The sequence below is a fragment of the Staurois parvus genome, unplaced genomic scaffold (genome assembly GCF_062004578.1).
Source record: "Staurois parvus isolate SC_StPar_1 unplaced genomic scaffold, SC_StPar_1.0 ptg000025l, whole genome shotgun sequence".
NCBI lineage: Eukaryota > Metazoa > Chordata > Amphibia > Anura > Ranidae > Staurois > Staurois parvus.
The window spans coordinates 6,747,970-6,771,948 of record NW_028317821.1 but is presented as its reverse complement, the minus strand read 5'-3'; the positions used below and the strand labels follow the sequence as shown (position 1 = coordinate 6,771,948).

General features: G+C 42.9%; 1 protein-coding gene across 1 annotated transcript in view; it reads left to right on the top strand.

Annotated features, from left to right (window-relative positions):
• LOC149471214 (sodium-coupled monocarboxylate transporter 1-like) overlaps positions 1–23,979 on the top strand; it is an 88,883-nt gene that overhangs the window by 52,137 nt on the left and 12,767 nt on the right. Inside the window, exons 10-14 of the mRNA XM_089652735.1 lie at positions 4,194–4,261; positions 6,112–6,198; positions 8,992–9,200; positions 11,383–11,486; positions 13,005–13,093. Coding sequence (XP_089508861.1) covers positions 4,194–4,261; positions 6,112–6,198; positions 8,992–9,200; positions 11,383–11,486; positions 13,005–13,093 — 557 coding nt within the window. The remainder of the gene's footprint in view (positions 1–4,193; positions 4,262–6,111; positions 6,199–8,991; positions 9,201–11,382; positions 11,487–13,004; positions 13,094–23,979) is intronic.

Here is a 23,979-nt window from a genome sequence, read left to right as displayed (position 1 = left end):
ATGCAGAATCCCATTCTTTCTCATTGTAACTGTTCACATTTGTACACTTAGTCTGCCTATGTTTTACACCCTATGCTAAAAAAAGCGTATTCAGGCATTTTTGATCCCATGACTTCAATGGGGGTACTTGTAAATGCCCAATTAGTGCGTGTTTGCATGAGTTTTTATACACAAAGAACCTCACTCCTGCTATAAAACTGCTATTCTTTCCGCCATGCCCAGGCAACAAACTACTGAAGCTTGATACACATGCAAAAATGCTTGAGACAATATGCTTCTAAAACATCGTAAATAAGCTAACTTGTGGGACCTGTAATCCAGAGTGTGGGCAAGTTTGCAAGAAATTTGTGTTTTTGTATGGTTGGTTGAATCTAGTCCACCAACAGATAGTGAGGTACTTGAATATGTTTAGTTCGTTCCTGACCAGCCAGAATGGATTTTCTGTTTATTTGCTATCTACAACCTTTTATAAAAAAAAGCTGGCTCTGCACCAGCTTGAAACCACCCACTGTCTGGAGTCTAATTGGGCATCCTCTATAAGTCTGAGTGGACCTTTACCCCAGAAAAAGTGATCCCACAAATGTAAACTGTTACATATGATTGGATGAAGGCAACAATCAGACTGTAAAATGGATCATGTAATAAAAGCTTTAATTCAAGCAACTGGAGCCCCACAACATGCTACAACAATGTAGCTGGACACAAATTGCCAACATGCTGAAATGTTGAAGTTGCTGTGTGACTAGGTTGCTGCAATTACAGGGGCCGAGCAAGAGGACCAAGGTGTCCTGAAGAGGGGGCCCAATGCCTGGCAAAGATAAGTGAGGATTCTGCATCAGAGTGTTCCCAAGGCTGTTTGTTCAAGTGATTTCCTGCAACAAATAGGACTGCTGCAGATGATATGGAAATCTACCTCACCACTTTTGAAAGGATTGCTGCATGAGAAAGATGGCAGAGACAGCAGTGTGCAAGTCTAATTTCACCTTTTCTAACTGGTGAACCTCAAAAGGCTTACCTATGACATGGAAGCCAACACTACTATAAGAAGGTTACGGCTCAGATCCTTGGATATTTGGGTGTCACCCTCAAGGCCTGTGCTCAATGTGTACACCTCTTGGTATTTAAGGCTGAAATGCTCCTACAATCCTGAATGTATGATCTAATTCATATTACCAGAAATGGTTGCCAGGGGCCTGCCTTGTCAGCTTCTGAGGTAATGGAGCGTGTTGTCATCTAATGTTATCTGTGAGCAGTACTTGTCACTTTGAGGAAGTGGGTAAGCAATGGGGACCCTAGAATGGCAGACCAACTTATGGAAATGACAAAAAAAAAATATATCTGCTAATTACTCCACAGTCTGAACATGCAGTTTTCCAGAGGGAGAAAATTCCATTCATACCTAGTAAGTCTGTTCCAGGGAATAAAGGTCTGGTGCAAAATTATAAGGTTTTGTAAAAGGTGAAGAGACTGTAAGCCCAGGAACAAAAGACTTCTCAAAGAGTTCAGGAAGGTCAACAGTGTCTTAAGGATTTGGTACAGAACCCATACAATTTTTCTAATAATTATGAAACTAATGCAGTGTAGTGATGTTTTTTTGAAAAAGTGCATGTCTTTGCTTGCACAGGTGATGTGTATTACAACATGTCAGGAAAGTCTTGAGAACTACAGTAAGTGCTGATTCACACATACAGGTGAAACTCAAAAAATTAGAATATCGTGCAAAAGTTCATTTATTTCAGTAATGCAACTTAAAAGGTGAAACGAATATATGAGATAGACTCATTACATGCAAAGCAAGATAGTTCAAGCTGTGATTTGTCATAATTGTGATGATTATGGCTTACAGCTCATGAAAACCCCAAATCCACAATCTCAGAAAATTAGAATATTGTGAAAAGGTGCAATATTCTAGGCTCAAAGTGTCCCACTCTAATCAGCTAATTAAGCCATAACACCTGCAAAGGGTTCCTGAGCCTTTAAATGGTCTCTGTCTGGTTCAGTAGGAATCATAATCATGGGAAAGACTGCTGACCTGACAGTTGTGCAGAAAACCATCATTGACACCCTCCATAAGGAGGGAAAGCCTCAAAAGGTAATTGCAAAAGAAGTTGGTTGTACCCAAAGTGCTGTATCAAAGCACATTAATAGAAAGTTATTAATTATTAATAGAAGGGAAAAGTGTGGAAGAAAAAGGTGCACAAGCAGCAGGGATGACCACAGTCTGGAGAGGATTTTCAGGAAAAGGCCATTCAAAAGTGTTGGGGACTTTCACAAGGAGTGGACTGAGGCTGGAGTCAGTGCATCAAGAGCCACCACACACAGACGGATCCTGGACATGGGCTTCAAATGTCATATTCCTCTTGTCAAGCCGCTCCTGAACAACAAACAATGTCAGAAGCATCTTACCTGGGCTAAAGAAAAACAGACCTGGTCTGTTGCTCAGTAGTCCAAAGTCCTCTTTTCTGATGAGAGCAACTTTTGCATGTAAGAAGTATGGAGGAAGAATGGAGAGGCACACTCTGCAAGATGCTTGAAGTCCAGTGTGAAGTTTCCACAGTCTATGTTGATTTGGGGAGCCATGTCATCTGCTGGTGTTGGTCCACTGTGCTTCATTAAGTCCAGGGTCAACGCAGCCGTCTACCAGGAGATTTTGGAGCACTTCATACTTCCTTCCGCAGACAAACTTTATGGGGATGCTGACTTCATTTTTCAGCAGGACTTGGCACCTGCCCACACTGCCAAAAGCACCAAAACCTGGTTCAATGACCGTGGGATTACTGTGCTTGATTGGCCAGCAAACTCCCCTGACCTGAACCCCATAGAGATACTATAGGGCATTGCCAAGAGAAAGATGAGAGACATGAGACTGAACAATGCAGAAGAGCTGAAGGCCTGGTCTTCCATAACACCTCAGCAGTGCCACAGACACGCGTTGAGGCAGTAATTGCTGCAAAAGGGACCCAAACCAAGCACTGAGTACATATGCATGCTTATACTTTCAGAGGTCCGATATTGTTCTATGTACAATCCATGTAATATTCTAATTTTCTGAGATTGTGGATTTGGGGTTTTCATGAGCTGTAAGCCATAATCATCACAATGATGACAGGTCACAACTTGAACTATCTTGCTTTGCATGTAATGAGTCTATCTCATATATTAGTTTCACCTTTTAAGTTGAATTACTGAAATAAATGAACTTTTGCACAATATTCTAATTTTTCGAGTTTCACCTGTATGTGGTGTGGATTGAAGCTCAGGTTTCACAGCTAATTGATATAGTAGTTGTTCACAGGTTTATGTCAGGTTTACATCAGGTTCAGGATAGGATTAGATCAGGTTCAGGTCAGGATTTTATCCTGTTCGCAACTGATGACGTGCAGTTTAGAAATGGTTCCCATAGAAGTCAATGACCTGTAACCTGCACCGTTGTTTCACGTCATGCAGATTGGACCACATACTGTATATGTGAACCAGCACTAAATGTTTTTTTGTTTCATATTATGAAAAGCCAGTTACAGCTCTGCTTGACTTAGGTAGTGTTGTAACTTAGTGAAAGCTGATTTAATCAGTCCCTTTTAAGTACAAGGCTTAGTGCTGGTTTACATACATGCGGATTGGATAGCTAGACTATTCTTCCACTGTAGTACTATTAACGGGTGATTTAGTTTGTCCAAACTTGATATGTTGTTTTTGATGGTGTATAAAATCACTCTTCATCTACTTATGTCTCTTGAAAGCTCTAAGAAAGAGATCTAAAGTTCTTACCTAATGCAGCCAGTATTGTTGTTTTTTTCATTGATTTTGCATAATGGAGAATACAGACATATAGGTGATATTCCAGGAAAAATCTAAGGACTACCACTGTTGGAGTGCACGAGAGAAATAATTGAAGACTCATGCCAAAAGAGCCATTAATGTCCTTTTTCTGGAGAAGTAATGTTCTGTTTTCTCAAATGTAAATGCAACTCTCTGCTACTCCATTTTTTTGTGCTGAGAAATCAGATAATTGTATACACTTAGTTGAAATCACCTAGAGAATTTGCTGACTTTCCTAGAGAAGCTTTATTCCTTTTACTGTAAATCTGATTATAGAAAAACAATTATGAATGGAACTTTTTAATGTATAAAAAGAGGGGTGTTCAGAAGAACCTTACAATTAAGTATTTATATTTATCCTATGTTTTGTGCAGGTGCCTTTTATGGTTTGCTGTGCATAGCAATGTCAGTGGTTGCTTCATTTATGGGAAGTGTGATTCAGGTAAAATAATTTTTATCAATTGTTAATGACAATTAATTGTCAATCAATTTATTCAATTGTTTATGACTTATTTACATGATATGTGCTATGCAAATGCATTTAAAATACTAGTTCTTACTGTATGCATTACCTTTCTGCAGATATCAATATGATGTGCTATTTACTATATAACTTACGTTTAGTGAAAATAGCTGCCACCGTCCTAACAATACAAGATATAGCAGAGGTGGTGAGAATACCATATACTGCATAGATAGATAAAACTTTGCTGGTCATAGGTGACCTAGATTTTTATCCAGTTGAGTGTAAGGTAGTAGATTTAGCCTTCTCCCTTTGAGTATTACAATGGTATAGCTATATTGCCCCACAAACATTTCAGAAAACACCTGCTGACGTGTGTAGTTTCACCTGGAGATGAGCTTTCAGCAGATGTTCTCATGCTGAACTTTAAATAAAATCCTATTTTTTATTTTAGTTTTCTTTTACTCTTTTCTTCATTATTGTGTTTATTTAGGGACATTACACTACTTTATCTTAACCACTTGCCCTCCAGAGGATTTACCCCCCTTCCAGACCAGGCCATTTTTTGCGTTACTGTTCTGCGTACTTTAACTGACATTTGTGCGGTCATGCAATGCTGCACCCAAATGAAATTTACATCCTTTTTTTCCATGAATAGCGCTTTCTTTCAGTGGTATTTGATCGCCTATGCGCTTTTTATTTTTTGCGCTATAAAGAAAAAAAGACTGCCAATTTTGAGAAAAAAAAACTATATTTTTCACTTTTTGCTATTAAATATGTCCAGTAAAAAAATTATAAATGAATTTCATCATAAATTTTAGGCCAAAATATATAGCAGAACAAGTCTTTGCTAAAAAAAATCCCAATACGATTATATCAACTGGTTTACATGAAAGTTATAGTGTTTACAAATGACAGTATATACTGGGACTTTTTTTAAAATTTTTATTTTTACTAGTAATGGTGTCAATCAGCGACTTATAGCGGGACTGTGTTCTGACACTGGGGGGGAACTGACTTGGTGTCACTGACATCCCCAGTGACACCAATACAGTGATCAGTGATAATAAAAAGCACTGACACTGTACTAATGACACTGGGCAGGAAGGGGTTAACATTATTATACAATATTTATATAGCGCCAACAGTTTGCTCAGCGCTGCACATTATAATGGGAGACAGTACATGAGACAGTACAGTAACAATACAGTGCAATACACGAGGGGTTCGAGGGCCCTGTTCCTTGGAGCTTACAATCTAGGGCTATCATAGGGTTAACAGTGCCCTGCGTGCTGTTTTACTAGGGGCTGTGTCTGTGTGCTTTACTGCAGGCACACTGCTTTGCATGGCTCTGCTGTGCACAGCCATGCAAAGCAGCGTGCAGGAACTGACAGGGGAGAGAACTGTTTTGTTTACAAACAGTTCTCCTCGTTGGAGATGCTTGGCGCCGGCGAGTAGCAGCGGCCAGCGATTGACAGCTGCGGCCATGAATAGCGGTGAGGGTAGGTTGCGTGCGTGCCTCGCATGCGCCCCCTACCCGGAAATGCAAAATCACGTATATATATACGTGATTTTGCTCACCCTTACCACCCTGTAGCAGTGCTTCTGCTATAGGACGGACGGGAAGAGGTTAAGGTGTATATAAACATAAAATCTATTTTTCAATGTGATAATGCCTATACAATTTTGTTAATCAGCTCTGCAGGGTCCTTATAAAATTGTGAATTTATTTTTTTTTTTCAAAAGGTATACTTAACCTTTAAAAATTGCCAAAATTGCTATTGACTGGGGTGATGAGTCTAAATTGTTATTTTGATTTTTACATTTAGGCAGCTTTATCTATATTTGCCATGATTGGAGGTCCACTTCTTGGACTTTTTTCCCTTGGAATGTTTTTCCCTTACTGCAATTCCTTGGTGAGTACGATCTCTCATTATTAACACTAAATCTATAGGAGCTTGTGCATGCAGCCAGGGGCAGCCGGGATCAATAAGGGGCCCCATGAGATGCCCCTGGTACCTTTCATAGGCTTTTTTGGGTGTGGTTTGAGTGTGGGCGAGGACACAGGGGCCCCATGATCCCCTATTGCCTGGGGGTCCCATGAGTTGTCAGTCCGCCCCTGCATGCAGCATTTGATCTTGTCAGAGCTGCTTGGAGGAGTTTAGGAGGAAGTCAGGAACACCTATGAAGGAATTTAACACCAAAAAGCATCTCGAACACATCTAAAATGCAAGAAGAATGCACCTAACAGCACACTCCACTTGCCCCTCTACAAAAACCCCACAAGAGTGTTATGCACAGCCAATTCTAGCCAAGTTATGCTTCAACAGGAGCCTTCTACATTCTACCTAGGGGAAAATATTGACTGTATCTAACCTTTGGACATTTTGTTTTGCAATTAATGGAATTAATTAAGACTACATCAAACACCATATATTTGTGGACCTATAATAAAAAATAATAGGATACGATAGGAGTGCTTTTGTAGCACGACTGATTTCATATATTAGATAAAACAAATAACATTGAGATTTAAGGCAAATTTATAACAATTAAAAGGTCAAACCATAGATCAATGTAGATCTATAAAATATAAACGTGTTTGGGGCACTAAAAGATTACAGAAATGATCTTTCACTGATTTGACAAGAGCCTGGTTATTTTATTATAGATATAAGAAGTTTTTTCTTTGAACTGCTGAATTTAAACCACCCATATTTAAAACACTATAGCATTTATACCAAATATGATGGGGGGATCATTCACCTATAGACATGGCAGTGTTGTGCCTTAAACACGACCAGGGGCGGACTAACCATTCGAGCACACGGGCACTGCCGGGGGCCCGGGGTCAGTAGGGGGCCCCATGAGATGCCCCTGGTACCTGTTTATAGGCTTTTTTGGGTGTGTTTTGAGTGTGGGCAAGGACACAGGGGCCCCATGATCCCCAATTGTCCGGGGGCCCCATGAGTTGTCAGTCTGCCCCTGAACACGACACAACTGATACACCAGTGGAGGCAGTCCAACTGACCTTTTATTATGCCACTCACAAAAGATGAAGTTGCTCCTTAGACCTCTATCCTCAACATCAGCTCTTAGGTGCTCACTCCTCTGGGATCCATTCCTCCTACACACAATTTTGTAAAGCTCTGGTGGTGATGCCTGGTAAAGCTCTGGTGGTGAAGGAATTGCTCCATGTGTTTAGTTTGCCAAGGGGAACTCACTGGAGTAGTACCCAGAAGATCCTGGCTATCACTGTATGTAGTGTGGACTACTACAGTGATTATCAGCATATTTAGCAGCCCTGTGGATATCAAATATGGATAGTTCCATCAAGCCAAGCTGTACCAATGTAACTTTGCAAAAATATAATTTCTGGAGATCCATTTTAAGCATGCTCTATAATTAAGCCCCAGTAGGGGGCAAAAATTGCTAGAGGCAGGATCCTGGGTGAAGCAACTGTGTTTGTGCTTGTAGCACCCCTCTAGATAGCCAGAGTGAGCTAGAGTTCAATTTATAGTCATGAGGGCTGGGTAGCAGCCTGGGTGTAATAGTTAGTACGGTCAAATTTCAGTCAGAACTGAGATGTTCTTCAGGTCAGTTCACTAATACCTTCCCCTGTTGTAGAATCCTGTAGAAGATTCTAGAAGCAGTGGGAGGGGCTGGCCTGTACACTAGGGGACTCTGGCCAATTCCCAAGCAGGAGGCTTGGCATGGGGCCAGGGCAGTCCTTAAATGTCGGAGAGCATTCTCATCAGCAGGAGAGTTCGGGTGGAAGATGGAATGAGAAGGCTGAGGTGCAGGAGCCTGCGAGGAGGCCCAGCTGGGAAGGAGCTCATCTCCAGACAGTGGCACTGGAAAGGAAGGAAAGCTCAGGGCCTCACTGGTCCCCAGAGTGAGGACCACATGTGTAGCAGGGAAGGAACGGCCCAGCAGAAGGCCTGAAAAAAGCAACCGACCCACCAGCTCATAGGCAGAGGACTGAGTGAGTAGACCTACACCCCCTGGGCCAGTTAGGGGGAAAGAGGCTCTCTAGTGGGAAACTGGATTACTCTTTCTTGCCCCGGGACTGTTTCATACTGAAGTAGCAGGCACTGGATCCCCTGCCCAGGGATTTCTTCAGACATCTGGATAGAGGATGATTATCCTGGGTCTGGGGTGGTACACCAGAAGAGGCTGGCTAGCTCTCCAAGAAAAGGATTTTTGTCTGAAAGGACTTGTACATAGTTCCAGGAAACTGTCCTCAGCTGCAGTTCCCTTGGGCATCCCATCCACGCCCCTTACTCCGTCCAAGTTCTAAACCCCTTAACAAAATCATAAAACCAAGCTCAAGGACTAGTTACTGTCTCCTGGATGCAAGTCTGTGAGGAATGCGTTTTTCCAGGACTATAGGTGGACCCAAATCTATAGAGACTCTTAAGGTGGTAGTGCTACATGCTGAACAATAATTCTAATGGTACCCTTTGGAAGTGATGTGTGGTTCAAAAGCTTTGCGTAGTGAATTTTCAAACTCAGAGTGGGGTAAGTACTGATTGCAGGTTTATTGTCTTTTGTTGAAGGCTGTAGGAAGTACCCTACAAAAAAACCTAAGAATACCTAAACATAAGTAAACTTGAGGCTATCCTTGGCAGTAAATGAATGCATCAAGTCAATATGTTTACGCAGAACAAAAACACTGACCTAATTCAACAATCTATATTGCTCTGCAGGGTGCAGTGGTGGGGTTGCTTTCTGGGTTTTCTGTGTCTCTGTGGGTTGGGATTGGATCCCAAATCTATCCTCCACTGCCTGAAAGAAGCAGACCGCTTCCACTTTCAACTGAAGGATGTGGTTTTATCTTGGACGATGCAAACTGGACCTCAACTACAACATCTCCGGTGACTATGTCCACAGTATTGCAACCTAATGGCAGTGCAAGGTCAGTGAACTTCGTATGTTTCTGCGTATTTACTCATCCTTCTAATTAAGTTATTACAAAATATATATACATACATTTCATATACAGGCCAAAATCTAAGTCTAACATTTATTTTGTATAGTTCTCTGTGTATATATCTTTAGATAAACAAATAAACTATAAGGGCTCCTGTACACTGCAGCTGCTAAACTGAAGTTTAGGAACAGTTGTGCGTTTTTTTTGTTTTTTTTTACCTCTTTTCAGCAGCCCTTCAACTCTCCTTTTATGTTTTTCTATGTGTACACATAGTCGTCTACAGTAGTTTATAGGCAGTTGAGGTTACAGGCATTTTTTTGAAAGCACAAAAATTGCATTCAGAAGTATAGTTTAATGAGCTAAAAAACGTAGGTTAAAAACGTCAGTTTAGCTGGGTTTACCTACTGCATTTTATGTGCGTTTAGCCATGTTTATGCACTTTTGCGTTTAGAAACATTTTTAAAAGATAACCTCAGGAGACCTTCCCAAATGCACTGAAAAACAGTAAAAAATTAACTATTTCAGACATTTTGAGAGAAATAGAGAGAGCAGAAGCAGGTAGAGCAGTATGTGTTGAGATGACCTGTCTTTTCTGGTTGTATTCACTAGGGATCCCATCATGAGCATAATGCGGCACGTTCTACCATTTTTTCCTTCACGCGAAACCTGGAACTGACTGCGCTGGTGTACTAGGTCCATTTGAGTACCTGAAAAACGCTTTGCATGCATTTCTGATGATGAAAAAAGGCTTTGGACAGCATCTGGACATGGAACAGTTAAAAAACGCTTCTAAACGCAACCTCTTATAAACGCGGTTAACCACGTTTACACATGTTTACAAGCGTTTGGCATTTGAAACGCTGGTAAAATCTACTCCTGAATGCAAGTTTGGTGCATTCAAAAATCGACTGTAAACTCAACTGCCTATAAACGACTGTAAACGATGATGTGTACATGGACACATAGGAAAACATTAGGGAGAGTTTAGGGGCTGCTGGAAAAAAAAAGCAGAAAAGCTCCTAAACGTGAGTTTATCAGCTGCAGTGTACATGAGCACTTACTGTCAAGTTGACTTGAAAGTGGGTGACCTGCTGACATCACTGCAGAAAATAGTCTTCATAGACCCTGTCAGCATGCCCAGGCTACTAATGTTTCTCCAATTACTTTTTGAAACATAGGTGGTCCCCAAAAATACAGGGGGGTGGAATTTATGAAAAATGGAGCAATCATGAACAGCTTCTATCTTTCATTTAAAAGCTTAGGCTCCTTTCACATGGGTATCAGTCTGTCTGTTGTTGTCCATCCGTTGAAAAACAGACAGCAATGCACTCCTAGGGGTAAACATATGTAAATGGATGATCATCCATTTATATCCTAACTGAACAAGCTGCAGATAGAAACTGATTGGTTGCCAAGCACAGCTGCTAGAGATTCTGTCTGCTCCAGATTTGATACATCCCTCCAATGTACTGTATATGTCTCAAGGTGAAGTATAAAAATATCAGCTAGACAACCTTTATCCATCTTATGACTTTAGTGTGCCTCCCATTACAACCCTACTACTCTACAACATGGATGGCAGACAACATTTTAAGAGTTTTTATGTTGAATATTTGAATAGAAAAAAAGGTCTACTACTTTTATGTCACATTAAGCACACTGGCTTATAAAAATGCAGATGCTCTTGGCAGAAAAAAAAACCCCTGCTAATTTTGAGCTTTTTTTGTACTAGTATTTAGGAGCATTTAGCATTTTTTTTCTGCCAGAAAACCACTCTTAAAAACATCAAGCAGATGGGTTTTTTTCCGGCCTCCAAGCGCTGAGCTTAAAATATGCCTGTAAATGATCTAATGTGCATGGACACATAGGATAAAATTAGCTTTTTCTTCAGGCAAGGCTCCTCTAGGAAGCATTTTTTAAGCCAGTGTGCATGGACCATCAATAGTAGGAAGATAAACATACTGTATATATTGTCTTCTGGATTATAAAATGGTGTGCATAATTTATCATTTTAGTAAGCATTTGAAGATTATAGGTGTGATTTGTCATGTGTATATCAAGTATTGATGCATCTATATCATGATCTATTTATTCAGTTCTAATAAAATATTATAGTAAAAACTGCTGGGTATAATAATGATGTATCCATTATCTTGTTTTTCTGCAGGCCACTATTGGCTGATTATTGGTACTCATTATCGTATTTGTACTTAAGTGTTCTGGGAACTATTGTGACTGTCCTAATTGGGATAATTGTAAGCCTTTTCTCTGGTACGTATTAAGTGGTAAATATTGTTAGATGTATTATTTAGCATTCATTTGTACTGTTGGGAATGTTTTGTAAGATATAATGGAACATACTTCAATTCCTGATTCAATTTCCCATGGATCTTTTTTATTTTATTGTATGTTAAACAGTTTTCAGACATTCTTTGCAATTACAATTGTAATATTTTTATACCAACACATATAAAGTTTACTATGAAAATACTCAAACGTATATTTTCGTATTGGCCCCTGTAGACTGTATGCCAATATAATTAGTTACCTTCAGGCGCATAATTAAAATTAGGACTGTGAAAGACCTGGGGCACAAGCCATCGCAAATGGTGGGTACTGCCTAATTGTGTCAACAGTGGGAGAGCCCTAAAAGGGTATGTTAAAATAAAACCTGGGTCTCCTCACTGCATACATGACACAGATACCACAATGCTTCAGTACCCACAAAATATGCTTTAACCTCTTGCCATCCATGCTATAGCAGAAATACTGCTACAGGGTGGCACAGGTGCGCGAAATCACGTATATATATACATGATTTTTCAGTTCTGGGTAGAGGGCGCATGCGCCCCAGAACATGTTATGAAAGGTGAACTTATCCTTTAACGATTTTCACATACAATTTAAGAAAAAAAAAAAGGTGCAAACAAAATATTTATAAAATGGATATTACAAAATAGACAAGAATAGTAACCGAAAATAAATGGAAATAACAAATCAAAATTCTTAAGGAGTCTCTGGTCTTTGGGTTTAGATTTTTGTTTTTGGGCTCTCAAAATAAATGCAAGGTATCTGGATGTCACAGAAATGTGGCTAAATTAAAGGTCTATCAAAGGGTCTGACATGAGAAATAGTGTTACAGCCCACAGCTGCATTGATGTCTAAGGCACCTGTAAATATGACTGGTAAACCACAAGCAAAGACATACCCAAATCCACAGCTCCCCTCAAGACTCTTCCCTCCTATACATGGACAATTTGGGCAATGGCCACTGTAGTCCATTGCCACTCCCCATCATACATATGAAAAAGAAGAGTTCTCTTTCCATGTGAGCAAGTAGAGAAATGTGTCAAGGAAGGTTGGTTCTCAGGTGGAGACATTGTTCTATGGAGACATTGTTCTATGGAGACATTTGTTGACAACTAATAATTACAGCAAGAGGAGGAGAGTGGAGTGCGGCTGATACTTTTTTTCATTAAACTACAAGCAGTTTTCAATGAAAAGAACCATCAGATTGATAAAGGCAACCTACCATAAACACTTTATATCAATATAACGGGGATGGTGGTATGTTGCATTGACCCTTAAGACTAAAAACTGTGGAAATTGTAAGATAATTTGCATGTATTTAGGTGGCACAATGGCTAATTATTGCATTATATGTGTGTTTTGTTTTCATACCTGGTCTATATTTAGCACATACTTCTTCTCAGGTATATATTTCTATAATGCCTTGTATTTTCAATTCGGTTTTAGCAGCATATGTTAATAATAATAATAATCTTACAGGAGGACTGAAGCAAACCATAAATCGTGACTGCCTATTTGGAAGACAGGATTGTAGTCTTGACCTTCTTTGCTGTCTGAAATCTGACAAGGTAAGCACACAATGCAATTCTATGAATGTCAAACCCTCAAAGTGCTACATTAATACAGATAAAAGTATTTAAAAGTGTTCTAATGGCAAAGTTTTTTGATTTGACATTGTGTGCATTTTTCTGCCAATATAGTGTGTGCAAACATATTCCCAAGCAAGCTGGGCTATGTGCCCAGTACCAGGAGCAGAGCAAAGTAAACAGGGGAAGGGGGGTTCTCTGGAGGGGAGTGTTACTGGAGGGTGACTGCTAGCCTTTCATGCAGTCTTAGTAAGCAAGGTTATCCTGTATTATCTTCAAAATGTTATAAAGCAAAAAACATTTTAAAAACTTTTTTTTAAGAGAATGTTGAAAAAATATTACGAATTAAATAAAAATAAAATACAAATTAAAGTTTTGCTTACTGTAAGGACTGATACATGATGCACAGACAACTTGTTTAGTTTAGACTGCATTAGCCATAACACAACAATAATAATGTTTAAGTAAGTTACAATCACACTCCCCGGCAACTTTATTAGGTACACCTGTTCAATTGCTTGGTAACAAAAATTGCTAACCAGCCAATCACATGGCAGCAACTCAATGTATTTAGGCATCTAGACGTGGTGAAGACAACTCGCTGAAGTTCAAACTGAGCATCAGAATGGGGAAGAAAAGGGATTTAAGTGACTTTGAAGGCGGCATGGTTGTTGGTACCAGATGGGCTGGTCTGAGTATTTCAAAAACTGCTGATCTACTGGGATTTTCACGCACAAGCATCTCTAGGGTTTACAGAGAATGGTCGGAAAAAGAGAAAATATCCAGTGAGCAGCAGTTGTGTGGACAAAAATGCCTTGTTGATGTCAGAGGTAAGAAGAGAATGGGAAGATGATAGATAGGCAACAGTAACTCATGTTAATATGGACCAACATTTCTGACGAATGTTTCCAACACCTTGTTAAATCTGTGCCATGAAGAATTAAGGCATTTCTGAAGGCAAAAGTGGGTCCAACCCAGTACTAGCAAGGTGTACCTAATAAAGTGGCCGGTGAGTGTATATTTACCCACATGCCGCCCAGCCACTGTATAAATACGGCGGCAGGGCAGCACGGCTGGGCAAAAGCACGTTTTAAAACGTGTGATTTGAAAACAGGTAGGGGGTGCGCGCGAGGAGCGCCGCCGCCCTATCTGTCCCGCCGATCACAGCTGCGGATGTCAGTCGCCAGGTCACAGCTGGTCGTTACCGGCTATGTCCCGGCGATCGGCGGCAATCGCTGACAGAGAGCACAGCTGCAGTAACTGTGCTTTCTGTCAGTTCCCTGACAGCTCCAGGACACGCTGATCGGGACAGAAGAGTTTCTTTTTCCCGATCAGCGGGGTTCTCTGCAGTACACACCCCCGCCCCCTAGTAAAACACTCCCCTCACACAGTTAACCCTTTCCCTGAATAATAAACTTAACCCCTTCCTCCCCAGTGCCATTAGTACAGTGTCAGTGTTTTTTTTTTTTTGCACTGATCACTGTATTGGTGGCACTGGGGATGTCAGTGACCCCAAGTCAGTACCCCCCAATGTCAGAATGTCCTCCGCAGTCCTGCCATAAGTCGCTGATCGCCGCCATAAGCCACTGATCGCCGCCATAAGTCGCTAATTGCCGCCATTATTAATATAAAAAAAAACTAAAAATCCCAGTATCTTTTCCGCCATTTGTAAACGCTATAATTTTCACGTAAACCAATTAATTTACATATATTGGGGGTTTTTTTTAGCGAAGACATGTCGCTGAATGCATTTTGGCAGAAATTTATGACTAAATTTGATTTTTAAATTTTTTTTTACTGGACATGTTTTATAGCAAAAAGTCCAAAATATTGTTTTTTTTCCTCAAAATTGTCAGCCTTATAGCGCAAAAAATAAAAACCGCACAGGCGATCAAATACCACCGAAAGAAAGCTCAATTTGTGGAGAAAAAAAAGGATGTAAATTTCATTTATGTACCATATTGCATGACCGCGCAATTGTCTGTTAAACTAGCGCAGTGCTGTATAGCAAAAAAATGGCGTAAATTGCAGTATCTATACCATAGTTTGTAGACGCTATAACTTTCACACAACGCAATCAATATACACTTATTGGGATTTTTTTTACCAAAAACATGTAGCAGAATACATTTTGGCCTAAATTTATAACCAACTTTGAGTTAACTATATATTTTTTATAGCTGAAAGTAAATATCGTTTTTCTTCAAAATTTTTGGCCTTTTTTTGTTTATAGCGTGAAAAATAAAAAGCGCATAGGTGATCAAATACCACCGAAAGAAAGCTCTATTTGCGTAAAAAAAGGACGTAAATTTAGTTTGGGTGCAGCATTGCATGACCGCGCAATTATCAGTTGAATTAGTGCAGCGCTGAGTAGCAAAAAGGGGCCTGGTCATTAAGGGGGGTAAATCCTCTGGAGGTCAAGTGGTTAATAGAATAACAGTTGGCAAACAGGTGAAACTTACCAACAATGCAGCCCAATCTCTTCCTAAACTTCCAGACAAAGCTTTATCTCATTTATTTGCAGCTGAATTTAGCCTGCTTGCAGTTGGAGAAACTCAGCTGTCTCAATTTTGCACTTAAATATGCACTTTAATTCCTACAACTAAAATTATGTATGTTCACAATAATTTGCAAGCGCATGTTTTGCACAGTTTAAAACCCCCCAAAGTTCAATTTGGTAACTAGGCTAATAGAATCAGAGCTAAGTCACCTTCTACATTTCCAGAAGTAAGATCTTTCTTTTAGAGTTACCGACTTAAGCCGGCTATACAGTAAGCAATTTTGCTCAGTTCCCCCATCAACACATTCAGTGTTGATGGGGAAATCCTCCCACAGAGCTTTTGGATTCTGACAGCTGGAAGTTTCCCAGCCATCAGAATACAATGACCACTTTCTTTCATCAAATGAAAAAACCCCAACAGGCTGATTGTATTAAAGTTGATCAATGGATTGACCTCAGTACAACCAGCCCACCCATAGATGGATCAAAATTTGGTTGATCCCTGCTAATCAAACCAAATTTAGATCCATCTATGGCCAGCTTTAGTTCCTCCCACCTTACAGTCTTTCTCTTCTTGTTCATTTTGTCACCTTCTTCACAGTATAAAATGGTAAAAATCAAACTGATAAATCTTACCCTCTTGAATTTTGTGGGCAGGTGTGCATATCTCAAGCACAAAGGCATCACCACCTGAAGCATAATGATTTAATTCTCCATCTTCTTAAAGATGCAACACTATTCGTTCCCATTATACAGTGTGTTGGGCTGTGTTGCACAACACAACCAAATGAAATGACAAGCTGAAATCCATTGTTACTAATAGTAACACAGTATGCATAGTAACCAATCAGCTTCCAGGTTTTATTGTCAAAGCTTAATTGAACAAGCTGAAGCTAGAAACTGATTGGTTACTATGCACAGCTACAGCAGATTCTGTGTGCACCAGTTTTAGTAAATCTCCCTCATCGCAACAATCTACAATGCTTCACAGCTGCAGCATGTGTTAAGGAAAGAAAAATAAAGTATTTTGGTTCCTGCTCTGAAATTGTATATTAAGGGAACACAGTGCATTAAAAAAGCATATCAACTCAAGTGTGTTTAGCAAGCATCAACAGATGCAGTGGAAGTGGTTTGAATTCTGACCATTTGGAAACTAGGGCACTGCCCGAGGGCCCGGGAGCAGTAGGGGGCCCCATGAGATGCCCCTGGTACCTTTTTCATAGGCTTTTTTGAGTTTGGGCAAGGACACAGGGGCCCCATGATCCCCTATTGCCCAGGGGCCCCATGAGTTGTCAGTCCGCTCCTGATTCAGCCTTTAGGAAATTACATTTTTAAAAACTACTGCTCTGTCAAAAAACTTTATATTTTGATTTATAAATTATATTCTCCAGAAACACATTTTATCCTATTTCATGAATAATTCTTTCATATTTTACTAATACAAATGACAGTACATCTTTAAAAGCAGAGTGATTATGTTTAATTTAGGAATAAAATGCTTTAATTTGCCAAAAAAGGTGAAAAGATAATGTGGTATACAGTGTCACATCTAATGCACCTGTAATGCATAATCTATTTGCCTGTTTGCTGTATTAGGCTGTATTAGGCTTGCACACAGGGGCCCAAAGGATTCATTTCTGCAGAACAGCAAGAAGAAAATGACATTGAATTCGCACATATGGATACCCTTGATATGACAAGCTATTCAAGCCAACAATACTCCATTTAAAGTGTCATTTTCCATGTGACTTTGTCCATATGAGGAAAGGCACTGTCTTTCCTTGTAAATTAGTATTGGTATTCTGTCATAGAAATCCTATGTAGTGATGTAATACTATAGTAGTGTTAAAACAGAAAAAACTGTATGAAACAGTGAAGTGGCGAGCGAGTGACCAGATATGATTATTGCACTACATCCTTTAAAATTGCAAATAATCAATAGAGAAGATGTGCATAGACATAAATACCACACATTAAAAGTTATATAATTTTTATTTTATATTTTGGTAAAACACAAGAAAGGAAAAAATACAAAAACATAAAAACAATTTCAATTCTAAGAATACCAACTGAGATTAAAAATTGGTTAGGTAAATGTAGTATACTCCCTACATGTTTCACCCTTACGGGCTTCTGCAGGGGAGATTTTTTGAGGAAATTTCTACCGACAAGGCAGTCCTGGATGTGAAAGCTCACAGAGCTAAAAGAAAATGACCTAAAAAATCTTAATTGGCCTACACGTCCAAAACAGTTGTAGAGGATATAATGGACATCCGATATCATCTGTTAAATGCTTTAGGATATATAGGTATAACTAGAGATGAGCGAATCGAAGTAGCCGAAGTGGAATTCGAGTCGAATATCGGAAAAATTTCGATTCGCGCCGAATCCGAAAAATAGCCTAATTCGGACGCGCGAATCGAAATTTTTCCGAAAATGGCGGCTGACATGTGCGGCGACGGAGCGGGGATGTCTGGGAAGGCACGCAGACAAGGCGCGCTGACCCATAATGCATTCCTCAACGACATGTGATCGCATCAGCCAATCAGCAGCCAGCCAGCTAGCACTGTGTAATGGTCGAGCTATAAATAGCGGCCATTTTGGAATTCTTCATTTGCCTGCAGTCATTGAACAGAGGCAGACCGCTCTGTATTAGGGACAGGGACAGAGTTAGGGCCACAGAAACGATACTTGGGGACAGAGAAAAGTTACTTAGGGACAGAGAACTATTACTCAGGGACACAGATTTGTTAATTAGGGCCACAGAATCGTTCCTTAGGGACAAAGAAACGCTAGTTAGGGACACAGAATTCATACTCGGGGACAGACAGAATTGTTACTGAGTGCCAGATAATTGTTACTTAGGGCCACAGAAACGTTATTAGGGCCACAGAATTGTTACTCAGGGACAGACAGAATTGTTACTGAGTGCCAGAGAATTGTTACTTAGGGCCACAGAAACTTTAGTTAGGGCCACAGAATTGTTACTCAGGGACAGACACAGAATTGTTACTGAGGGCCACAGAACTGTTACTTAGGGCCACAGAATTGTTACTCGCACAGACACAGAATTGTTACACAGGGACACAGAACTGTTACTGAGGGCCACAGAACCGTTACTTAGGGCCACAGAATTGTTACTCGCACAGACACAGAATTGTTACTCGCACAGACACAGAATTGTTACTCGCACAGACACAGAATTGTTACTGAGGGCCACAGAACTGTTAGTTAGGGCCACAGAATTGTTACTCGCACAGACACAGAATTGTTACTCGCACAGACACAGAATTGTTACTGAGGGCCACAGAACTGTTACTTGGGGCCACAGAAACGTTAATCAGGGACACAGAATTGTTACTGAGGGCCACAGAACTGTTACTTAGGGCCACAGAATTGTTACTCGCACAGACACAGAATTGTTACTCGCACAGACACAGAATTGTTACTGAGGGCCACAGAACTGTTACTTAGGGCCATAGAATTGTTACTCGCACAGACACAGAATTGTTACACAGGGACACAGAACTGTTACTGAGGGCCACAGAACCGTTACTTAGGGCCACAGAACCGTTACTTAGGGCCACAGAATTGTTACTCGCACAGACACAGAATTGTTACTCGCACAGACACAGAATTGTTACTCGCACAGACACAGAATTGTTACTCGCACAGACACAGAATTGTTACTCGCACAGACACAGAATTGTTACTCGCACAGACACAGAATTGTTACTCGCACAGACACAGAATTGTTACTCAGGGACACAGAACTGTTACTGAGGGCCACAGAACTGTTACTCGCACAGACACAGAATTGTTACTGAGGGCCACAGAACTGTTACTTAGGGCCACAGAATTGTTACTCGCACAGACACAGAATTGTTACTCGCACAGACACAGAATTGTTACTCAGGGCCACAGAACTGTTACTGAGGGCCACAGAACTGTTACTTAGGGCCACAGAACTGTTACTTAGGGCCACAGAATTGTTACTCGCACAGACACAGAATTGTTACTGAGGGCCACAGAACTGTTACTTAGGGCCACAGAATTGTTACTCGCACAGACACAGAATTGTTACTCGCACAGACACAGAATTGTTACTCGCACAGACACAGAATTGTTACTCAGGGACACAGAACTGTTACTGAGGGCCACAGAACTGTTACTTAGGGCCACAGAATTGTTACTCGCACAGACACAGAATTGTTACTGAGGGCCACAGAACTGTTACTTAGGGCCACAGAATTGTTACTCGCACAGACACAGAATTGTTACTCGCACAGACACAGAATTGTTACTCAGGGCCACAGAACTGTTACTGAGGGCCACAGAACTGTTACTTAGGGCCACAGAATTGTTACTCGCACAGACACAGAATTGTTACTGAGGGCCACAGAACTGTTACTTAGGGCCACAGAATTGTTACTCGCACAGACACAGAATTGTTACTCAGGGACACAGAATTGTTACTCAGGGACACATAATCGTTTAATTAAAGAGTATGTCAGACAACATGCAGAGGAGTGGCAGAGGAGGCAATGTTTTAGGAGCGAGCAGACGTGGCAGCAGAGGAAGGGGTCGAGGCAGCACTATTCGCAGCCAGAGGCCAGTGCTCCCGGTGTCATCCAGCGGTCGTGTCTCCAACGACAACCCTGCCGTCGTCGATTGGTTGGCTCGGTCGTCTTCCTCTTCCCAGGTCACCTCTGACACCTACAGCCAACGGTCGGTGGGTACGTCAGACACAACCGTTAGTTGGCATGGCCCGGGACCAAGCCCACTGAAATCACGTGTCCTCTACCTGCCCTTGTCCTTTGGTGTTCCCTCACCAAGCGAAGTATCGCATGCTGTGGGCTCAGCCCCACTGTACAGTGAGGAAGAGCTAACAGAGGGCGGTCAGGAACGGGGGGAGACATCTGCCTTTTCAGCAGCCAGGCGAAGAAGTAGTGGCGAGGAGAGTGGCCCGGTAGCCGGTCTAGAGACAGGTCTGTCTCCTGACCCAGACGCAGCCGAGGGGGCTAGTAGTGAGGCGGAGACCCTACTTGATGATGAGGAGGTTGATCGCACTTGGCAGCCTCGTCGTCATCAGGCAATTTTTTCCGCATCATCAGGAGAAGAGGGTGGCAGCTTGGCAGTGAGCGAAACAGTCGGTGGGTTGCCCAGGAGACAGCAGCAGGGTCGCAGCAGTGTCAGTGGAAGCAGTGTCAGTGGAGCCAAACGGCCACGGAGTATAGCACCAGCTCCACTGCAGCCTACCACCACGGCCAGTAGTGGTGCCGGTGTGCACGGAGGAAGCAGCAGTCAGCCAGTGAGGAGTATCGGGGGCAAAGTTTCCTACTCGGCGGTGTGGCAATTTTTCGTCAAGCCGCCCGAGGAAGTAAACGTAGCCGTATGTCGACTATGTGGCCAGAAAGTCAAGCGTGGCCAGGGGGCCCATGTTGGGACTACAGCATTGCGGCAGCATATGCAGCGTCGCCATTTGGTGGCCTGGGAAAACCGTGATAAAGATACGGCGGTTCTGCCTGCCCCAGCCCCCGCTCCATCACCCGCTCCGTTACTTGCTCCGTCACCCGACGTCAATCGCCCTCCATCAGCCAGTCAAGGCTCCAACACCTCTGCTGAGGGGAGTTGTCGCTCGTTGGCATCTTCCGCTCGTTCAGATGCTCCTTCTCCTGCTACTCCTCTTCACGGATTCCGTCAGCAGTCTTTCTTGGAATCCGTTTCCAAGAGACAACAGTTTGCGAGCACGCACCCGACGGTGCAAAAGCTGAACGTCCTCCTGTCCAAGTTGCTGGTGCTGCAGTCCCTCCCTTTCCAAGTGGTGGACTCAGCACCTTTCAGAGAAATGATGGCTTGTGCCGCGCCGCGGTGGAGAGTGCCAAGCCGTCATTTCTTCGCCAAAAAGGCAGTGCCAGCCCTGCATTCACATGTAGAAGACATGGTGGGCCAGTCTTTGAGCATGTCGGTCTCTGCCAAAGTGCACGGCAGCGCCGACGTGTGGAGCTGTAACTACGGTCAGGGACAGTACATGTCATTTACGGCCCACTGGGTGAACGTGGTGCCGTCACAGCCGCACCAGCAACTTGGACAGGTCACGCCGCTTTTGCCTCCACGTTTGCACGTCCTTGGTCCGGCAAAGATGTCCGCCTCTACCACCTCTTCTTCCGCCGTGTCCTCAGCCGCCACCCCCGTGCCAAGTCCCATTACCCGACCGGCATATCACATGTGCAGGGCGCAACGGTGTCACGCTGTTCTGCACCTGGTATGCCTTGGCGAACGTAGTCACACAGGGGAGGAACTTCTGAGTGTAATGAACAGAGAAATCGACAGATGGCTGTCTCCGCGCAAACTGAAAATCGGAACCATGTTGACCGACAACGGAAAGAACATGGTGTCTGCTCTGCGTCAAGGAAGGTTGTGCCATGCGCCATGCATGGCTCACGTGTTCAATCTGGTTGTCAAGCGGTTCCTAAAATCCACCATCCCACTGCAAGACATCCTTAAAATGTCACGTAAACTTTGCATGCATTTCAGCCATTCCTACACCGCAAAGCACACCCTCCTTGAGCTGCAGCGGCAGAACGGAATTCCACATCATCGCCTGATCTGCGACGTTGCAACAAGGTGGAATTCAACCCTACACATGTTAGACCGCCTTTACGAGCAGCGAAAGGCCATCACCGATTTCCTGATGTTACAAGCGGATAAAGGTACTCCCCTGTGTAACTTCGATGTCAGCCATTGGCAGCTCATGCGTGACACCTGCCGCTTGCTCAGGCCCTTTGAGGAGGCCACGCTATTCGTGAGTCGGCAGGACTATGGGATGAACGACGTCATTCCTCTGTTGCACGTCCTTGAACAAATGCTGTTAACAATGGCTGGTCAGGGTGCGGTAGACGTGGCGCACAGATCTCAACGCCACATGACCCCTGTGGGGGCAGGACAGGAAGAAGAGGAGGAGGTAGAGGAGGACATTTGTGCTCAGGAATTATTGAGTGAAATGGGTGGTTTTTCCACTCAGCGGACAGGAGTGGAGGAGCAGGAGCATCTGGTGGAGGAGACAGAGGACCCAGACGCACCGTGGCAGTATGCTGTGGAGATGGAGGCAGGGAGTCCCTCGCATTCCTTGGCACAAATGGCCCATAGCATGCTCGGTTGCTTGCGTACCGACAGCCGAATAATAACCATCAGACAGAGGGATGACTTTTGGCTGTCCACCTTGTTGGACCCTCGCTACCGTTCCAAAATGGTGGCCTTTTTCACACCTGCTGAGAGGGAGGCCAAAATAACGTACTATAAAAACCACCTATGTAGTCAGTTGGTCTCTGCCTTTGTGCGCCAACGTCCATCCTCAGACACTGTGGGCCCTGTGCGCTCGCGTTCCGCTGCCATGGCAGCAGGGGAGGGGTGGGGTGGTAGGAGCAGTGGCAGCTCCACCAGCAGCGGCTGCCTCAGTCTGCAGTCGATGATGAGTAGCTTTCTTCACCAGCGCAGTGAGGAAACTACTAACCAGCCGCAGCAGCAGCAGCATCAGGTGGACCTGGAGCAGGACCTCAAACAACAGGCTTAGGCCTACTTGGACAGCACCCTGCCAACCGAGGTAGACAATCCCCTTGACTACTGGGCAACAAAACTTGACCTTTGACCCCAACTAGCTGAATTTGCCCTTGAAAGGCTGTCATGCCCGGCCAGTAGCGTGGCAACGGAGCGCGTGTTTAGTGCGGCAGGAGGTATTGCAACTCCGCGGAGGACACGACTGTCCACCCAAAGTGTGGAGAGACTCACGTTTGTGAAAATGAATCGGGCGTGGATTAGTCTGGATTTCAAACCACTAGTTCCTGACACAACTGACTAAATCCGCCATGAATCATGCCCCAAACATGTGCCACTTTCAGGTCTCCTCACACACTGCTTGTGTTTTCAATTTTTTGACATAGGGTGCTGGCAGATTACGGGCCTCCCATAGCTGCTGCCAGGCCCTTAATCTGCCATGGGCCCCTATATACCGCCTCCTCATGCTGCTGTCAGGTCCAGAGTGTCTCATGCCATGTGCCACTTTCAGGTCTCCTCACACACTGCTGGTGTGTTCAATTTTTTGTCATAGGGTGCTGGCAGATTACGGGCCTCCTATAGCTGCTGCCAGGCCCCTAATCTGCCATGGGCCCCTATACCGCCTCCTCATGCTGCTGCCAGGTCCAGAGTCTCTCATGGGTCCCTGTACGGCCTCCCATTGCTGCTGTCTCCATCGCCACACTCTGCCATGTGCCACTTTCAGGTCTCCTCACACACTGCTGGTGTGTTCCATTTTTTGTCATAGGGTGCTGGCAGATTACGGGCCTCCCATTGCTGCTGCCAGGCCTGTAAT